Source organism: Gouania willdenowi, chromosome 12 (genome assembly GCF_900634775.1).
Source record: "Gouania willdenowi chromosome 12, fGouWil2.1, whole genome shotgun sequence".
Taxonomy (NCBI): domain Eukaryota; kingdom Metazoa; phylum Chordata; class Actinopteri; order Blenniiformes; family Gobiesocidae; genus Gouania; species Gouania willdenowi.
This window is the reverse complement of record NC_041055.1, coordinates 15,044,662-15,061,387: the sequence shown is the minus strand read 5'-3', so window position 1 is coordinate 15,061,387 and position 16,726 is coordinate 15,044,662. Positions and strand designations below refer to the sequence as shown.

The window sequence follows — 16,726 nt, the reverse complement described above, 5'->3', positions numbered from 1 at the left end:
TGTTTATGTACACAATCGTACATTGATGACATCACTGTTGATGTCATTATCAGTGTTCTAAAACAATGTTTAACAAAAGTTCCACAGTGTGGATGGGAAAATGAATGGGATATATATCTGTATATTTTCTTTTGGTAGCCAGAAAATCACCAAAATGTAATCAGCTGTTCCTTGACCCATTATCAACATTTTCTGAAAATGTCATCAAAATCCGTTCATAACCCTTCAAGTTATCGTGTACAGAAACAGACAAACACAAACAAACTGACCAACATACTTTCAAAAACTGTTTTCAAAAGTAATAAATAAAAATCTGAATGAATCAGCCTGCTTAGCATTAGCTCTTATGCTAATCACTATCAAAGCTCACGGGCTATCCGTGCTAACAACGTCAAGCATAAATAAACCAAGAGCGTCCCTCAGGAATTAAAACATTTCTTTTGCTAAAGTTCACTCACTTCAGTGTGCTTCTACTAGATGGGCATGGACTTCATCCGGACCATGGACGTGAGCACCTGTTTGGTTGCCTTATCTCGCCGCTTTTGTCTCAACCTGAAAATATAAAACAGTTACCAGAAAAGCTCTGAAGAATGGAAACGTTTGGACTGTGTGTCTCTGCGACTTACCACCAAACAAAAACGAGGGAAAAGATGGCGGTGAGGATGAGCACAGAAAATATAACCAGAATGATCACCAAACCAACATTACCTTCCTCCTCTTGCCCAGGATCTGAGTAAGAACAAGGAGGAAGGAAAGAAAGTGAAACTAGTGAAAAAAAGGAAATGTACCATAACAAAAAACACATAGGGACACTTCCGGGTGACATTTATACCCTTTGTTAGGTTTCCGTTGGAAAATTAGAAACAATAACAAGAGAGCAGAGCCAGCGCTTACTGCAAAAAAAACACTACACAGCCCACATTGCACAACTGCCAGCTGCCCTGGCCCAAGGGACCACAGGTATTTATTGCTCTATTGTTAACTCTGCCAAGGAGGCAATAACAGTTCTGAACGGTTTGAAATGACATTTGGTAAACTGAGATTTTGATAAAAGTTCGATTTTGGAGAAGATCTGGATGGTACTGTGGATACAGTATCCAGAAGTTCTCAGAGTTCTCACCAGGAATTTGTCACAGAATAGGGAGATCGCGTGGTGTGTGAGCGAGCACCGCTGGCATGAAAGGTTTGAGGGCCAAATTTGAAGTAAAGCTAAAACGTTGTTTTTTTCATTTTTATCTTTGTTACTGCCTTACTTTAAAGCCAAAAGTTATTTGTTATTACGTAGCATCATATACTGTAAGTTTATACTTCCTCATACTCCTTTTCGACTAGGAGGAAGTATAAACTTATATGAAACTTTCCTGTCATGTACAGGCTTCACGTGCAGGATTTCGTAACCATTTATTCTCACTTAATTTAATTTGATTTTTTTTTCATCAAATTATTATTATTATTATTATTTTCTTTGTGGTAAATACACTGCTGTTGTGTAGTATTTATTTTACACACACATTCATTTCATTATTGTTTATTACTTTTTTTTTTAGTTGATTGTCTTTGTTTAGATTATGAAGCACACTGTTTATATTGGAAAGTGATTATGGGTTACAAAGCGGAGGATGCACACAGGCAGCATCGGGGGCAGCGAAAATGCGGCAGGGGGTCCTAAGGTAAAGACGGGAGCATCCGAGCAAATCGCCTGTATAAAATAGATGATGTGGCTAATGTATGTGTTTCTCAGTTATGCAGATTAAAAAGAGAGTTAAAACAACCCGTGCACGCTCTAAGTCCAAGTGTGCAACAATTATTATGACGGTACTGATTAAAAAAGAAAAAAAACAACAACAAATCTCCCTTACGCTGCTGAAAACAAAAATTACAACACTGAGGACCCCCATGCTCAACAGCACTGATGAGAACCCTGATGTGGATGTTTGGTTGGTTCTACAGCACCACCTGCTGGTGACTTTGCACCTCGAAACTTGGTGAAGGTTTGCACTCTCAGTTACTCACTTCTAGCTTTTTAACCCCTTATACATTGAACAAAAATATAAACGCAACACTGAGTTCAGCTCATGAAAAATGGGAGGTAAAACAAAAGATCTAAAACATTTTATGTAAACACAAAAGACCATAAATATTTCTCACAAAGATTGTTCACAAATGTGTCTAAATCTGTGTTAGTGAGCACTTCTTTGCAGAGAGAATCTATCCCACCTCACAGGTGTGGCATCAAGATGCTGATTAGACAGCATGATTATTGGACAAGTGTGCCTCAGGCTGGCCACAATAAAAGGCCACTCTAAAATGTTCAGTTTAATCACACTGCACAATGTCACAGATGTAGCAGGTTCTGAGGGAGTGTGCAATTAGCATACTGACTGCAGGAATGTCCACCAGAGCTGTTGCTCATGAATTTAATGTTCATTTCTCTACCATAAGCCATCTCCAAAGGAGATTCAGAGAATTTGGCAGTACATCCAACCGGCCTCACAACCACAGACCACGTGTAACCACACCAGCCCACGACCTCCACATCCAGCATGTTCACCTCCATGATCGTCTGAGACCAGCCACCCAGACACTGCTGCAACAATCGCTTTGCATAACCAAAGAGTTTCTGCACAAACTGTCAGAAATGGCATTGTGTGGGTGAGCGGTTTGCTGATGTCAACGTTGTGGAATGAGTTGCCCATGGTGGCAGTGTGGTTATGGTATGGGGCAGCGTATGTTATGGACAACGAACACAGGTGCATTTTATTAATGGTATTTTGAATGCACAGAGATATCTTGATGAGATCCTGAGGCTCATTGTTGTGCCATTCATCCGAGACCATCACCTCATGTTGCAGCATGTATACGACAGCGTGTTCCCGTTCCTGCCAATTTCCAGCAACTTGGCACAGCCATTGAAGAGGAGTGGACCAACATTCCACAGGCCACAATCAACAACCTGATCAACTTTATGCAAGGAGCATTATGCATTGTGTGAGGCAAATGGTGGACACACCTACTGGTTTTCTGACCCCCCCCCAGACCTCCCCAATAAAGCAAAACCACACATTTCAGGGTGGCCTTTTATTGTGGCCAGCCTAAGGCACACCTGTGCAATAATCATTCTGTCTAATCAGCATCTTGATATGCCACACCTGTGAGGTGGGATGGATTATTTCTGCATAGAAGAAGTGCTCACTAACACAGATTTAGACACATTTGTGAACAACATTTGAGAGAAATAGGTCTTTTATGTTTGTAGAAAATGTTTTAGATCTTTGAGTTCAGCTCTTAAAAAATGGGAGAAAAAACAAGTGTTGAGTTTATATTTTTGTTCAGTATAGGTGTGCAATTGTGCATCATCACTTAATATGCATCATATTTAAAACTCAAGGTTGCATCCACTAAAGATCTCTGAATAACCATGAGGACAAAAGTGTCTATAAAACTGCTATACTGTATAACTATAATCTTAATTAAGATTGCAAAATTTGGAACATTTCCATTAGAATTGACAGGAATTAAAAATGAACAGGGAATTTACCAGATTGAAGGTTGGCCTTTAACACTAATATTACTTTCAAATAACGGGTCAGGCAGATGAGTAATATTTCACTCAACATCCATGTCTGTTGTGAAATAATTGATTGCTCAATCAACTAATTAAGAAAATTGTAATTTAATAATCTAAAACAACCAATGATTTTGCCACTGAAATTTAAAGTTGTGAAGGTATTGAGTTGAAATCGCATTTTTCTATGTTTAAGATCGTATTACTTTCTGCAGCTCCAAAAAAAACAAGAGGCTTCCAAAATTTAAATAATTATAAAGTTCTATAAACACATACATCTGTTGAAATGTTATGTTTTTAATTGTATTATTTTTGCATTTAGGCTAATTTATTTTTGGATATGATAAAGTTAGGATAAAAACCCTAAAATTCCCAATCATAAATTCTCATTACAAATTCCCAAATATTTCCACCTCCTTTGGCCTTTGCATCCCTATATTTAATTCATTCAATTCAAAATGTAATTTATATAACAAAGCAACAAGGTTAAGCAAAAATATTTTCATTGAGGGTTTTATGTGGATGTGGAATGTCTAGTTGGGATTATATTATGGTGAAGGAAGCTATTCCCAATCAACAAATGATGGCTTTTAAAAATGATTTATAATTGTGATTACAACACAAATAACATCTAACAATATTAATAATATTTATTTTAAGATGGCTAGTATACACTGTATGAGGGTGTGCATTATTTTAATGCTCAATTCCATGCATTTAGGCTGCTTTTCATTCAGTTTTGGACATGCACACATGTAACTACATGCTTAGCTTTTAATCCACGGAGCGTGGCGAGGTATTTAAAACACAGCACCCTGCAGCTGCAATTTGCTGCAATTATATATAATTTGGGGATGAGGGCAGGCACTGTTCTATCCAGACTGTGATATCTAAATAATGCCTTTTATAGGGAAAGCAGCTGAGTTTTTGACTGGTGGCTGTTTAAAAACAAGGTGAAAAGCTTGATGGAGATAAATGGTTCACTTCAAACTAGAGCCTGGATGCTTTAAAGTGTGTTTAAACTCAGGGATTGATTCCATTCAAACAAAGGCAAATGTTGAGGGACTGTATATCATCCAGAAGCTCATGCAATGTTTACTTATCACGTATGTTTCTTGACACCCACTAATTATTTGTTTTAGCAAATTAGGGGAAACGCTGAGGTGAAGTGATGTAAATGAAGCAGCTATAAGGTTAATATGAATGTGTTTTCAATCAAATGTTTTGTTTTAAAGGGAAAAAAGGGAATGAAGGTAAAAAGGCAAAAGTCAAAGTGTGATTGTTTAAGACTCTTACTGTGTGACTTTGCAGTGACCGTTTCCGGCTTCGTGGGGAAGGGGAAAGAATAGTCTGTAAATGCGTCCTCTGGCCTTAATGTAGTATCAGGGGTTGTAAACACTGTGGTGCAAACAAACAAAGACAGAGTTATTATCCATACAAGTACATTTGTTTAATGCTCACACTGATCAAGTATCGTTTTATGTTTACATTTCTCTAAAGTCACAAAAAATTGACTAACATTGTTCAAATTAATAGTTCTAAATTCAGTGTGCTTTTTGGTCTTTTGGCACCAATACTTTGGACTTGATGCAGTGATAAGAGCTTTAGCTTGCATGGCTTACCTTCCCAGGGCTTGGCAAGCACCACAGGACTCCACTCACTCCATTGGGAGTCTGAGTTCACTTCATCACGGGCTCGAACCTCAACCTGATGGATGTGTCCTGCAAGGGCGTCCATAATGACCGCTGAAGAATTTGTTGCGTTAAGCTGATGGAAACAGGAAGAAATAACTTTAAAACAAATGTGCACTAATAAAAACCTTGTAGGGGTATGGTAACTCTAGTTTTATGAAGCAACAAGAACAGGGTGGGTGGGATTTATTCTCTTCTTGTGGGTCAGAACACATAAGTCATCAAAATTTCACTAGTCACTGAAATGAATCATGTATGTATTATAAATTTTCTGTCACTGAGATGGACAGATGGGTCATTTAGAGACTAATGATTAATTATTTTCATTTTTTATTTTTTAAACTGTAGGAAAAAAACTGAATACCCGAGGAAAACCAAAGCAAAAAACTAAAAACTTAACTTGAAGTAGTGTTATCTAATGTATAATTTAACCTTTGAGAATGTGGATCAAAGCAAAAACTTTTTGTTACGTGACCTTAAAAAAAAAAAAAAGGCACAATCAACATTTAAACATTTATATTTATTCTTTTTGTTTTTTACCCAAAGCTTTAACTTTGCACGTAATCAAATTACCCACAACCTATAATCTCTGTATAAACTCAATGGAAAGTTGACATAGCAATATTACAATACACCCATTGAGAGTTCACTAACCTGAGACCAGTATTCAGAATCCTCAGGCCTGTATCTAATCTGAAACAAAAGCGGGAACCCTTTACGCTGCCGCCACGAGGATGGAAACTTCCACGAGACCCCCAGTCTCTGTGGAAAGCTCTGCAGCGGTTTGACCATCACTGCCTCTGGAGGGTCCGGCTTTACTGAGAAGAAAAGTGCAGCAGAGAGAGAAAACATCAATGTGGCCACAAGGATCTTCAACAGCGGCAAAAATAGAGTAAAAAATCTCAATTTAAACACAATAAATTCTCACTCTTTTATTTCTTAGCGTTTGTGCTTAACTTTTTTTTTTTTCTGAAGCTACAGATGCTTTAATGGAAGTACCATAAACAACACATTTTTGTGTTTTTAGCTGAGGTGATCACAGCTATAATAGTTAAAATCAAACAGTGAAGCTACTTTCATTTAGAAAAACACACAAATTTATTATTCTTACTTTGAAATCTTTAAAACTCTGTAATATAGACTTAAAACACATCCCTAATCAAATAATTAAACTGTGTTGAGAAAAAAGAAGTTAGACACTTTAAAGATTGCTCTGTTGAAGAGTAAAGGAAGCATCAGGTGGAGAAAATACAGCCAAACGTGATACATTTAAAGAAAAAAACAAAACGGAACAAAACACAGCCCTGAGCAGAGGCAGCAAAGGTGCCTTCAAAAAATTTGTCAGATTCTTTACTTTTTAAAGTAGCTAAAAAGTAATTAAGTAATATATTCAGTATTTACAGTATTTTGGATAAAGGTAACATAAATACAAAATGAAATCAGTAAGTCTTAATAATGTGTGTAATGATATTTCTAAAGCACTGTTTTGCTTCTGTAAAGGATTGTTTTTTTCATTTCAAATTTCCAGATTCGGTTTCAGTTGATTTTCACTTTAGTTTCCCTTTTTGGTTTTGTTCCCATTTCATTCGGCATGTACAAAAAAGAAAAAAAAAAAAAATGTAAAAAAAAAAAAAAAAAAAAAAAAAGTGAATGTAACCATGTCGGAAATAAACTGAATAGTCCGGGGGGATCTGGGGTGGGGGTGGCTTTGGGGGTGGCTGCTGCCCGGGGTCGACGATTGCCTCCTGGGTCGCTGGGTGGCGGGGTGTGGCCGTGGGTTGCTCCGTCGGCCCTTGCGGGTCCTCGGCTTGGCTACCTGGGGCGCGCCTTCGCCAGGGATGTCGCTTGCGTGACGGGCCGGGCGGGGCCCCCCTCCGGTGTGGCCAGTACGGCTAGGGGTGTGGGGTGGGGGTGCTATGGGACCTCCCCGGGGGTCGTGTTGGGTGGGTGTGCGGGGGCGCGGCGCGTGGCTCTTGGCCTGGTGGATCCGCGTTGGGATTGGCTGGTCTGCTGGCTGGGCGCACCGGGCGCCGTGGGCGCCATTCCGGGGCGGGAGTGTCCCGGGGGTGGATCCGTGGTCTGGGTGTCCGGGGGCGTGCTCTCCTGTCATCTGCCCGGGGACCGGCCGCGGCTCGTGGCGGCGCTGTGCAGCCTTGGGTGGGGCGGGGCTGGTGGCCTGGGGCGCGCTGTCGTCCGGGGTGCGCTGGCGTCGGGGGGGTGTCTCGTGCCGGTGCGTGGGTCGTCGGGGGTCCCCTCCGTGGGGGGGGGGGGGCTCTACTGGCGCCGTTGGTGTGGGATGGCGGTACCGGGCTGGGGGTGCTTCGGTACTCGGGCTTGCCGGTCCGTGGCTGGCGGGGTGGCCCTGCTTGGCGGTAGATGGTGTCCTCTTTCGTCGGGGGGGCCGGGGCCGCCTTCCGGTGGAGGGTGTTGTGTCGTGGCGCCGGGTGGGCCTGTGCTGGCCCTGGTGCGGGCGCGGGCCTCCCCCCTGCTCGGCCGCTCTTCTTGGCGGCGGGGGGGCGTCGCTCTGGGCCGGCGTGCGGCGGGGGTCGCCCCCTGGGGCACCGGGGGACGGGGTTGGTGCCTGGCTGCGCCCGGGGGTGGGGGGTGCCGCCGCGCTCCGCGGGGCCGTCGCAGTCTGGGGGGTGCCGTGGGGGGGTCTCCGGCTTTGCTGCTCCGGGGCCCACAGTGCCGCTTGCCCGTCTGCACCATCTACCATCTCGCGTGGCCCGCCATGCGGACGGGCCCGGCTCGCACCGGACAGGCCTCCTACATGTACACTTCACCTCACTCCCAGCTGGTCTGGCCCATTCACAATATGCACCACACACCCATACCCAACCCTTGGGGGGCTGGATGGTGGGCCTGGGGGTGGAGGGGGCCGCCACCTGTGTCACTATGTAGTGGCGTGGGGGTGGCACTCCCACCTCTAGTTACCCTACTAATCCCTCCAATTTTAATCACACCTCAACATGCCACCCCCCGGAGGGTGTATCCTCACTTACACCCTCCGGCCTATTACACCACATACACATATATCCACAGAGGCAGGATGGGGAGCACCGCTCCCCTCCATCCCCCTTCTTTTAATTACACCCCCATCTGCGGACTGGTGGGTGGGTCCGGGGCATCTTTGGCTCGGGGCTGCGGTTCCGCACTTGATGTGTGCCATTGGGGTGCCTCCGTTCCCGCGGTGGGGATCGCCGGTTGCTCGCGGGCCGGTGAGGGGCGCTGCTCCGTGGCTGGCGCTGCCCGGGGGGCAGCGGGCCCTGGGCTGCTGGCCTTGGGCTGTCCGGGGCTGTGCGGTCCTGCTGGGCTGTGGCCGGGTCCTGGGCGGGGGTGGGGGGTGCGTCCCGGGGGGCTTGCCCTTGGGGGGTCCTGGTCCCGGGGGGTGCTCCTGGGGCCCGGGATGATTGGCTGGCTGGCCGGGCCGGTCCTGGCGGGGGTCTTTCGGGGCGGGTGCCACGTGCCGCGCCCTTGCATACCTACTGGTACGGCCCCTGCTTAGGCAGTGCCCCGTGAGGCAGGGTGTCGGGGATGCATAGGGGGCCACATCCCGGCAAGGCGGTCTGGCTTGGCCCTTGGAGGGGGCCCTGGCTTTAAAAAAAAAAAAAAACTGAAGCCCGTGGTGCGGGCGGCATCAACAATAGGTGATTTGGGGCGCCATGGGGGGCTAGGTTGGGGTGCCTGGGGGCCGGCGGGGAGACTCCCGGCGGCCCCCTGGTGCCTTATGTGGCTTGGGGTGTGGTCGTCCTCCCTGGGCGGGCTGCTCCTGGTGCTGCGTCCATTCCGGGTCCCTCTGGCCTGGGGTCGGGTCCCTGCTGGCTCTGGGCTCGGCGGCGGGTGCCCGCCGGCTGCCCGTTCGGCGTGGCTCTGGTCGTCTGCTGGGCGTGGGCTTCGGCTCCTCCGCTGGGGTCTCGGGCGGGGGGCTCTCTGGGCCCTCCCCTCGGGGGGTTGGGCGCGGGGGTGTGGGGGGGGGTGGGGTGGGGGTTCTGGGGGTTGGGGGTTGGGTCGGTGGCGTGGTGCGCTGGGTCCTTGGCTCCTTGGGGCTTTCTCGGGTGTGTATGGGGGGGGCGATGGTTGCCTCTCGGCTTGGGATCTTGGGGGCGTTCGGGGGGCTGCTTGGCCGTGGGGTGGTCGCCGGGATGAATGAAATAAATAAATTTATTTAATTGCAATAACAAAATATGCATTGCTGTTAAAAGATTGCACTTCTTGTAGTGTTAACCTTCAACAGAATGTGCAGGAAAAAAAAAAAAAAAAAAAAAAAGGAAATAAACTGAATAAATAAATAAATAAATCGACTCTCCAAAATCAGATGTCATTACTGGCTTTTAAATTTCCCAAAATCGTGCCAAATATTTTTAACTAACTGTTGTTTTAAAATTCACATTTCTTTGCTGCATTTGAAACAGATGCAAGTGCTGAAAACACGTGAGGTTTAATGTTTGTTTGCTTAAGTTGCTACACAATAGATCACCACTTTTACAGTGGAAATTGTGAGAAAATGGGTGATATTATCTAAAATTGCGTCAGTGAGTGTTTAGTGTGAGAATTGACATTGTGGTTTATTTGCCCACAAAATTACAGTAAAAACACTGTGAGGGTCTATTTCCTGTCATATTTCAATTTCTGCTTGATTTTGTAAAAAAAAAAAAAAATTATTTAAAATATTTAAAAAATTATATTAACAATGTTGTCATTTCCATTTCAGATAACATGACAGCTCTCTATTAAACCAGCATTGCCCTGCACTGAAATCTTTCAATAAGCAAAATCATACAACTTATAAACGATGTAAAGCCTCCACACAGACTGAAGGTTAGCCATTTAAGACACCGAAGTTGTTCACAAACTGTTAGGTCCACCTTCAACTTTGAGTTCACTTTTAACAAACATCTTAGGAGTTTTAAGGGATCTTACATAGGTTCAGCATGTTGAGGTGGGCAATGGAAGTCTCATTCCCGAGGACATTAGTCTCCGTGATTTTGATCTTAACGGCGATCCACAAGGGCGGCTGGTGGACTTCACAGTGCCTGTGAGTGATGTCCAAGGTACATGGCATCGAACTCAGACCAGCACTGAAAAAATAGAATATAATCAGAACCAAAAAATACAATATAATGTAGGCTACATGAAAGGAACATTATATTACAGATGTCGCAATACTGATACTGGTTGAGCCTGATACCGGTGTCACGTACTGAGTTTATCTCCGTACTGAAATTATAATTATAACCCTAACCCTAACATAATCCAATAAACAAATAAAACATTCATTTTTACAGTAGTGCGCATGTGCGCGCATATACAATCTCAGTACAATGTGAACTCAGTACATGACAACGGGGTGTTGATCTCAATGTTGTGTTCAGGTCCTGCATGGTAAATCGCCTACTCTTCCACTCCGTCACAGTCATAAGTATGTGTTTAGCTACTGAAAAATGGTACCGTTTGAATTTACGTGAATCGGTACCATGTAGTACTGAAGGAATTTGGTCAGTTCCTATAATACCAAATTCGGTACTCATCCCTACTTGTGATCGAATGGGTGATTGTTTTTTTAAACTCACTGAATGGTTATCGCCCAAAAAAAATCCTGATTGTGTGAAGCCTAAATGTAAGCACACAAACCTAAGTTCTTGTTCTAGAAAAAGTTATATCAGCACATCCCTGCATTATATGAGGTTAATGCAGAAGAGGTAAAGGCATGAACAGCATTGGATTCAGAGAGAGGCCTTGTGTGTTGCCGATAGTAGAGTAGAGTAACCAAATCTTACTGTAAGGAGGCATTGTACTTGGCTGGCAGTAAAGTCTTTACTCTATCCGACCACAAGCAGCGCATGAATGTGTGATTGGGCATTTGGCAGGCAATGTCTAACAACCCGGGGGGACCTGTAAGATAGTGGAAAACAAAAAGAGAGGCAACTTACATCATACATCTAAATCTGCAGAGGAAGATTTTATTAAACCACAGTGCTAAGATTATTATTATTTTTCTTTTAAAGTTTGAGCCTGCTGGAGACAATCATTCTTTAATCAGATAGAGACATCGGATTCACTAAGATCTGAAATAAAGGGTAGTAAACAAGGTGCATCCCTAAATCATTTGGTGGCGCTGTTTCCTCACCTGCTGTGGGGAATTCACTAACATTCACTAATAGGTGTACGTGTAGACGTGGTTGAGACCGCCCTATTTAAATGAACATTTTGCTCGTTCCATGTAGAGAGGTGAGTGCACAGAAGCACAAAATGAAATTTGAAGAAGTTAAATTGGAGGCAGGTGAACTTCTCTGTATGCTGCACAAACATTTAATAATGTTGAAAACAAAATAAACAAAATAAAAATGCTGCTTAATTAACTTTAAAACTTAATCTAATTTTTTTCCCCCTATTTTCATGTGGCTGCTCCATCAGTTCCTGTAACTTTGCTCTTATCAGTCCATGGAAAACAGGATCAGCTTTGGACTGAAACCGTCCATTGATCCGAGTTATTGCAGCAACAGAGGAATGCACCATTTGAAGATGATACTGAGCATCATCCAGTCTGTGAGCTGTCCTGAGTAGCGCTTTGTCAGCTGATTCTGTCAACGACTTGCCTCGAGTGTCCAGCTGTTTCTCTCCCTCACACACACTTAACTCTGTATTTTCTTATTTAGTGGCCTTAACTCACTCAGTGCCATTGACGACATAACTCGTCATTTCAAATCCAAACGCTCAGGGCTATTGACGAGATAACTCGTCATTTGCGTTTTTTCACTGGGATTACTAAAAAACACCCGGGAGAAGGTCCCTCATCAATATCTAAGCTGTGGGGTGTTGTAGGGACCAACTGTGCCCTGAAGGTGGCAGCAGTACGCCTTTAGATGAGAGATTAACCACTGATGCTACCCAGCAAAGAAGGAAGAAGCAGGAACAAGTGAGATTATGGCGCAACGGAGTGATATTGTGATGTATCCAGCAGCTCACAGCTCATGCTGGAACATGAGTCTATTATTGATAATGTTGCGATAGTGAGATGAAACCATCTAACTAACTGAGCCAAAAAAAACCCGGTCTCTGTGTTTTTTTTTGTTTTATATAAGGAAACAATGTTCAGATGTTAGAGTTGTCACTAAAGCAAACAAATTAGCTTTAAAGTAACTGACAGGGCTTTTTTTTTAGAAACGAAAGGCTTCAATCTTTTAGAATTTGGTGTCAGATTTCAGATAGTCACAGTAGAAAGTATTCTGTGGGTCTTTAAAATCAGTCAAAATGCTCAAAAACGGCTGACACTGAGGGGGGTAGAAAATCTGAAAATGGCTGGCACTGAATGAGTTAACATTGATTATTGCTTTTTTTAAAAAATTATTTTCTTATACTAGAAAGGTTAACTGGAGCCTTTCTTTCATCTCCTCTGTGTATTGTGTCAACATTCACTGCAACTATGACCTCTGTGTGTGTGTTTGCACCTGCCTGTGGGTCATACAATTTTCAGTGCAGAAATAGTCACCGCAAACAGTTCCAGTTTGATGAATTGCATTGTGTCCACTGCATTCATTTATGTGCATTTCCTCCTCCCATTTTTTTGCGCCCCTTCTGTGATCCACCAACATTACATATTCATCAGAGGGAAACGTGCTACATAGATTGTGGGCTCATTGTGATGCGCTGAACACGGACAGTCCCGACTCCCTGGGGTTTGTACCTCTTATCAGCGCGTGGAGTAACATTTGCAAACGTTTTAATACCTGTAAACCTTTTAGTGAATCCGCCCCATAGTGTATAGGCTTCATAGATCAATAAATTTAAGATAATTTGCTCTAAAACAATATGTAAAATGTGGAAATTGCTGCTCTTTTTTGTCAACTAGATAAAATTTTTTGTACTTCAACCTTACCATGAATTATTGTATTTCTTTGCCAGACAAGGAAGACAGGAATTCGCTTGACTTTGTTTTTGTTCTAGTTTGTTCCCGGTATTACCCGTGATATCACCTCACTTAATGGGACATTCAATTTCGGATTTGGATCTTTCCATGTAAACCGTGTAATAAATCTCTTGGGAAGTCAATGTCAATTGTAGTGTGTACTATACACAAGATCCAAACAAACCTTCATGTGGCAATTTCACCCTTTCACAGTTTTCATATTTTTTTGATATATTGATTCAATATTGTCTCCAGCAGCTTTATCTATACAATACAAATGTTTTTACATCTTATATACATCATTGAAATATTCCTTGTAAAAACCAATAAAATGTAAGAGAGATTTTCAGAGTTTAAGGTATTCAAAGTCCTGTCTATTGCAGACTGAAGTCAGTCCCATGAAAAACTCCCCCTAATTTTCACAGGAAAGTTCATTATAGGGAGCTGCTTCCTGCTATGAACAGTTAAAGGAAGGGGAAGACTTTGCCCATGTGACGCCAGATAAGATCCGTTTCCTGAATGCTATTATTTCATTTTTTTTCTTTCTGTGTTGTATGAAAAATTTAGTAATAACAAAACAATAAGGACAATAAGCGATACGGACCAGTCAGAAAAATTTGAAACAAATATTTTGTGTTTTAGGACAGATGAGTGGCTGAGAGCCACAAGGACAAACTTTCTCCTTGCTAAATAATCCAAAGAGTGAAGTGAAGTGAAAAGAACCAGGATGCAGCCTCAGTACCAAAGGAATGCTGTGGGACTCTACCAACTAGAAATCTAAAAAAGCTGCATTCCCAAAACTGATTTATGACATTACTAAGCTCACCAAAATCACTTCAACACTTACGGCCCAGCCTGAGAGTCACAGAATGGACGAGGAGCCCAGTTGTGTCATGGCAGCTGTAGTTGCCCTGTGCTGATTGGTTGGCGTGCAGCAGGATTAACCTCCCGTCTGGGGCCACTTCATGCCATGGCAACAGCGAGTTGTTGTTGAGACGCCAAAACACAGGTAACCTGGTAGGAGACATGTTCATTGTGGTTAATATACTCATTTAAACCCGACCTACATATCACAGCTTAGTCACCAAACAACAGGAGACAAATGTTTCACAATAAAACACAGCTCTGCATTGTGTTTATGAATCTGATCTTGTGACTTTATCACATTATAATACCATTGTAAAGCATACACACAAATATTGAAAAATGCCTAAAAGAGGTTATTTGTTAAATGTTCAGCAACTGTACATTTGTTCCAGTCCCAGTCCAGCCCAAAACTTGCACTTGCAGCATTTACTAACACTGTGCAACTACTAATAATTAATACGGATATTTCTCTGAGGTCATTTTATTGGTATTTATTTACAAATTATGAAAGCATATTACAAGCTTTCAAATAATGTATCATACATTAAAATCTGTGGAAATTTGAAAAAGATATGCCCTTCTGAATGTTAACTTCTAGTTTCTACAACTACTGACAAACACCATTTGAACAAAAGACCTATATTATATATTATATATTATATAAAGACCTATATATAAAAGACCTGTATCAAACCCTAATGACTAATCACAAACAACTAGAAGTACTGCATGCAATATACAGTATTGGTTGATACCCACTACCCAGTTTGTCGATATCGTTTTGTAGATGTAAAATTACGCTATAGTCAAAAACTAAAAATATTTAAATTCAATTGGTTTAAAATTTTTGAACACACAAACCTAAAGACTTTACAGTTGGTTAATGGTGCATGACAAAGCTAGCATTGTTTCCAGACCTGAATTGTGAATTCCCACAAGAAAGTGTCACATTAGAATCCAGGCGTCCGTACTGCATGCCCGACACTGCAGAGAAACACACAGGTAGCCCATTAAATAAATACTAAAGCACATTGTTGTCCAACTTGGATTACCTGCATCACACACAAAGTGACATACGATACTAAAAGTACTCCATGTCAGTTTTAAAGTGATTAAAGCTTCATAATTTACAGTAAAGAGAGTCACAATTACATGACCATACAAGGTTTGTAATATAACAGACCAACGATTACATTGAAAGACTTTGTCACACAGTCTAATGCTAATGCTAATGTTTTAAAATGGCGATTTCAAATTAACACTACAAGAATCAGATAATCCATTTTGACAATCGTAAAATGAAGAAAAGAACAAAGGGAATTGAAAATAATGAGTCAGGCAGAGTTGGGGTCAACTGCATTTTTCAAATACAATTGAGCTTTCAATTATCCATGTTCAATTACAATTCAATTATGATGATGATAACCAGCATTTTTCCCAATTACAAATACATTATAATTATCCCCCCCTCCCCCCCATTCTCAATGACTAAAGTTCAATTAAAATTATCGCGTTGTGATGATTGTATGCATGTTATTATGTATGTACGATGTCATTTTGGCATCTTTACATATGAGTCCATTTATTATAATATCTTATGTAAAAGCCCAACTAGGGACGAAAGTTGGAATTTAGCAACAGCTATAAACTCTTTGTTCAAAACATCAGTTACATTCATACTATTGTTACTCTGTAAACATTTTTGTCCCTAATATTGAAAAAAAACAAAAACAATATCCTACCTCTAATCCACTAAGCCTCAACTTTTCTGACCCTTACCTCCTGTATGGGTGTGAAAATGAAACACATTTCATTAATTGTTAACTACATCTATGTAAGCCATAGACCTGTTTTGCTTTAAATTAAACTGTAATTGACAGTTTTTAGTTAATTTCCATGGCAATTACAATTACAAAGTGAATTATCTTAACGATCCTAACGATCATAACTGCACCATAATTGTAATTATTTATCAATTACACGATTGCAATTATAATTGACCCCAACCATGTAGCCAGGAGTGCACAGCAGGGGTGGACTGGCCATTAAGAGTACTGGGAGTTTTCCCAGTGGGATGGGTCAATATTATAGGTGATTTACTCCTGTAAATACTTCTTGTTATCTGCAGTGTTCAGACTCATTCAGGACAAACACTAACAGAAGTGTTTGTTTGATTTGAGGATAGAACAATTTCTCACTGAAAGAGGGAGGCTAGACCGAAAAAGTTTATTTATTTTTAATTACAATGTAACGTAAATACATTTATGTTACTGATTTTTGAAGCACTTTCTAGAAAAAAAAAATGGAGATCATACTTATCTGACTTGTATTCACTGATGAAAAAGTAGCCACAGGCAGTAATGTAGGAAATAGATGATGAAACTAATTAGTCTGCATCGTGAATGATGCACCGTGATGAATCATAATCGTATCAAATTGTGAGACCAATGAAAATGTTAACTAGCATCTGGAACCACATCTGGTTCTCTCCTCCCACCAACTTACACAATAGGTTTCAATAGCAAACATAATGCAGATAGGTTAGATCGGGCCCAAAAAATCCAGCCCGACCCGGGCCCGCGGACATAAAGCCCGACCCGAGCCCGACCTATTACCCTAAATTGTAGGCCCGAGCCCGAAGCAAACCCAAAACGCCAGGTCCTCATCAGGCCCCGCTCCAAGGTCATAGTGATGAAG

The 16,726-nt window shown here is 42.0% G+C and overlaps 1 protein-coding gene across 3 annotated transcripts in view; it reads right to left on the bottom strand.

The window, feature by feature from the left end:
• Window positions 1-16,726, bottom strand: part of il11ra (interleukin 11 receptor subunit alpha) — a 62,261-nt gene that overhangs the window by 5,181 nt on the left and 40,354 nt on the right. For 2 of the 3 annotated variants that reach the window (XR_003675286.1, XM_028463496.1), the window contains exons 3-11: window positions 14,947-15,013; window positions 14,010-14,176; window positions 11,034-11,148; window positions 10,177-10,334; window positions 5,911-6,074; window positions 5,188-5,332; window positions 4,862-4,963; window positions 627-729; window positions 459-552 (exon numbers count right to left, since the gene is read on the bottom strand). Coding sequence is in view for 1 of the 3 variants with exons in the window: in XM_028463496.1 (XP_028319297.1) it covers window positions 474-552; window positions 627-729; window positions 4,862-4,963; window positions 5,188-5,332; window positions 5,911-6,074; window positions 10,177-10,334; window positions 11,034-11,148; window positions 14,010-14,176; window positions 14,947-15,013 (1,100 nt within the window). In the remaining 2 variants the exon portion in view is untranslated. The remainder of the gene's footprint in view (window positions 1-458; window positions 553-626; window positions 730-4,861; window positions 4,964-5,187; window positions 5,333-5,910; window positions 6,075-10,176; window positions 10,335-11,033; window positions 11,149-14,009; window positions 14,177-14,946; window positions 15,014-16,726) is intronic. The other variant, XR_003675287.1, reaches the window with a different exon arrangement.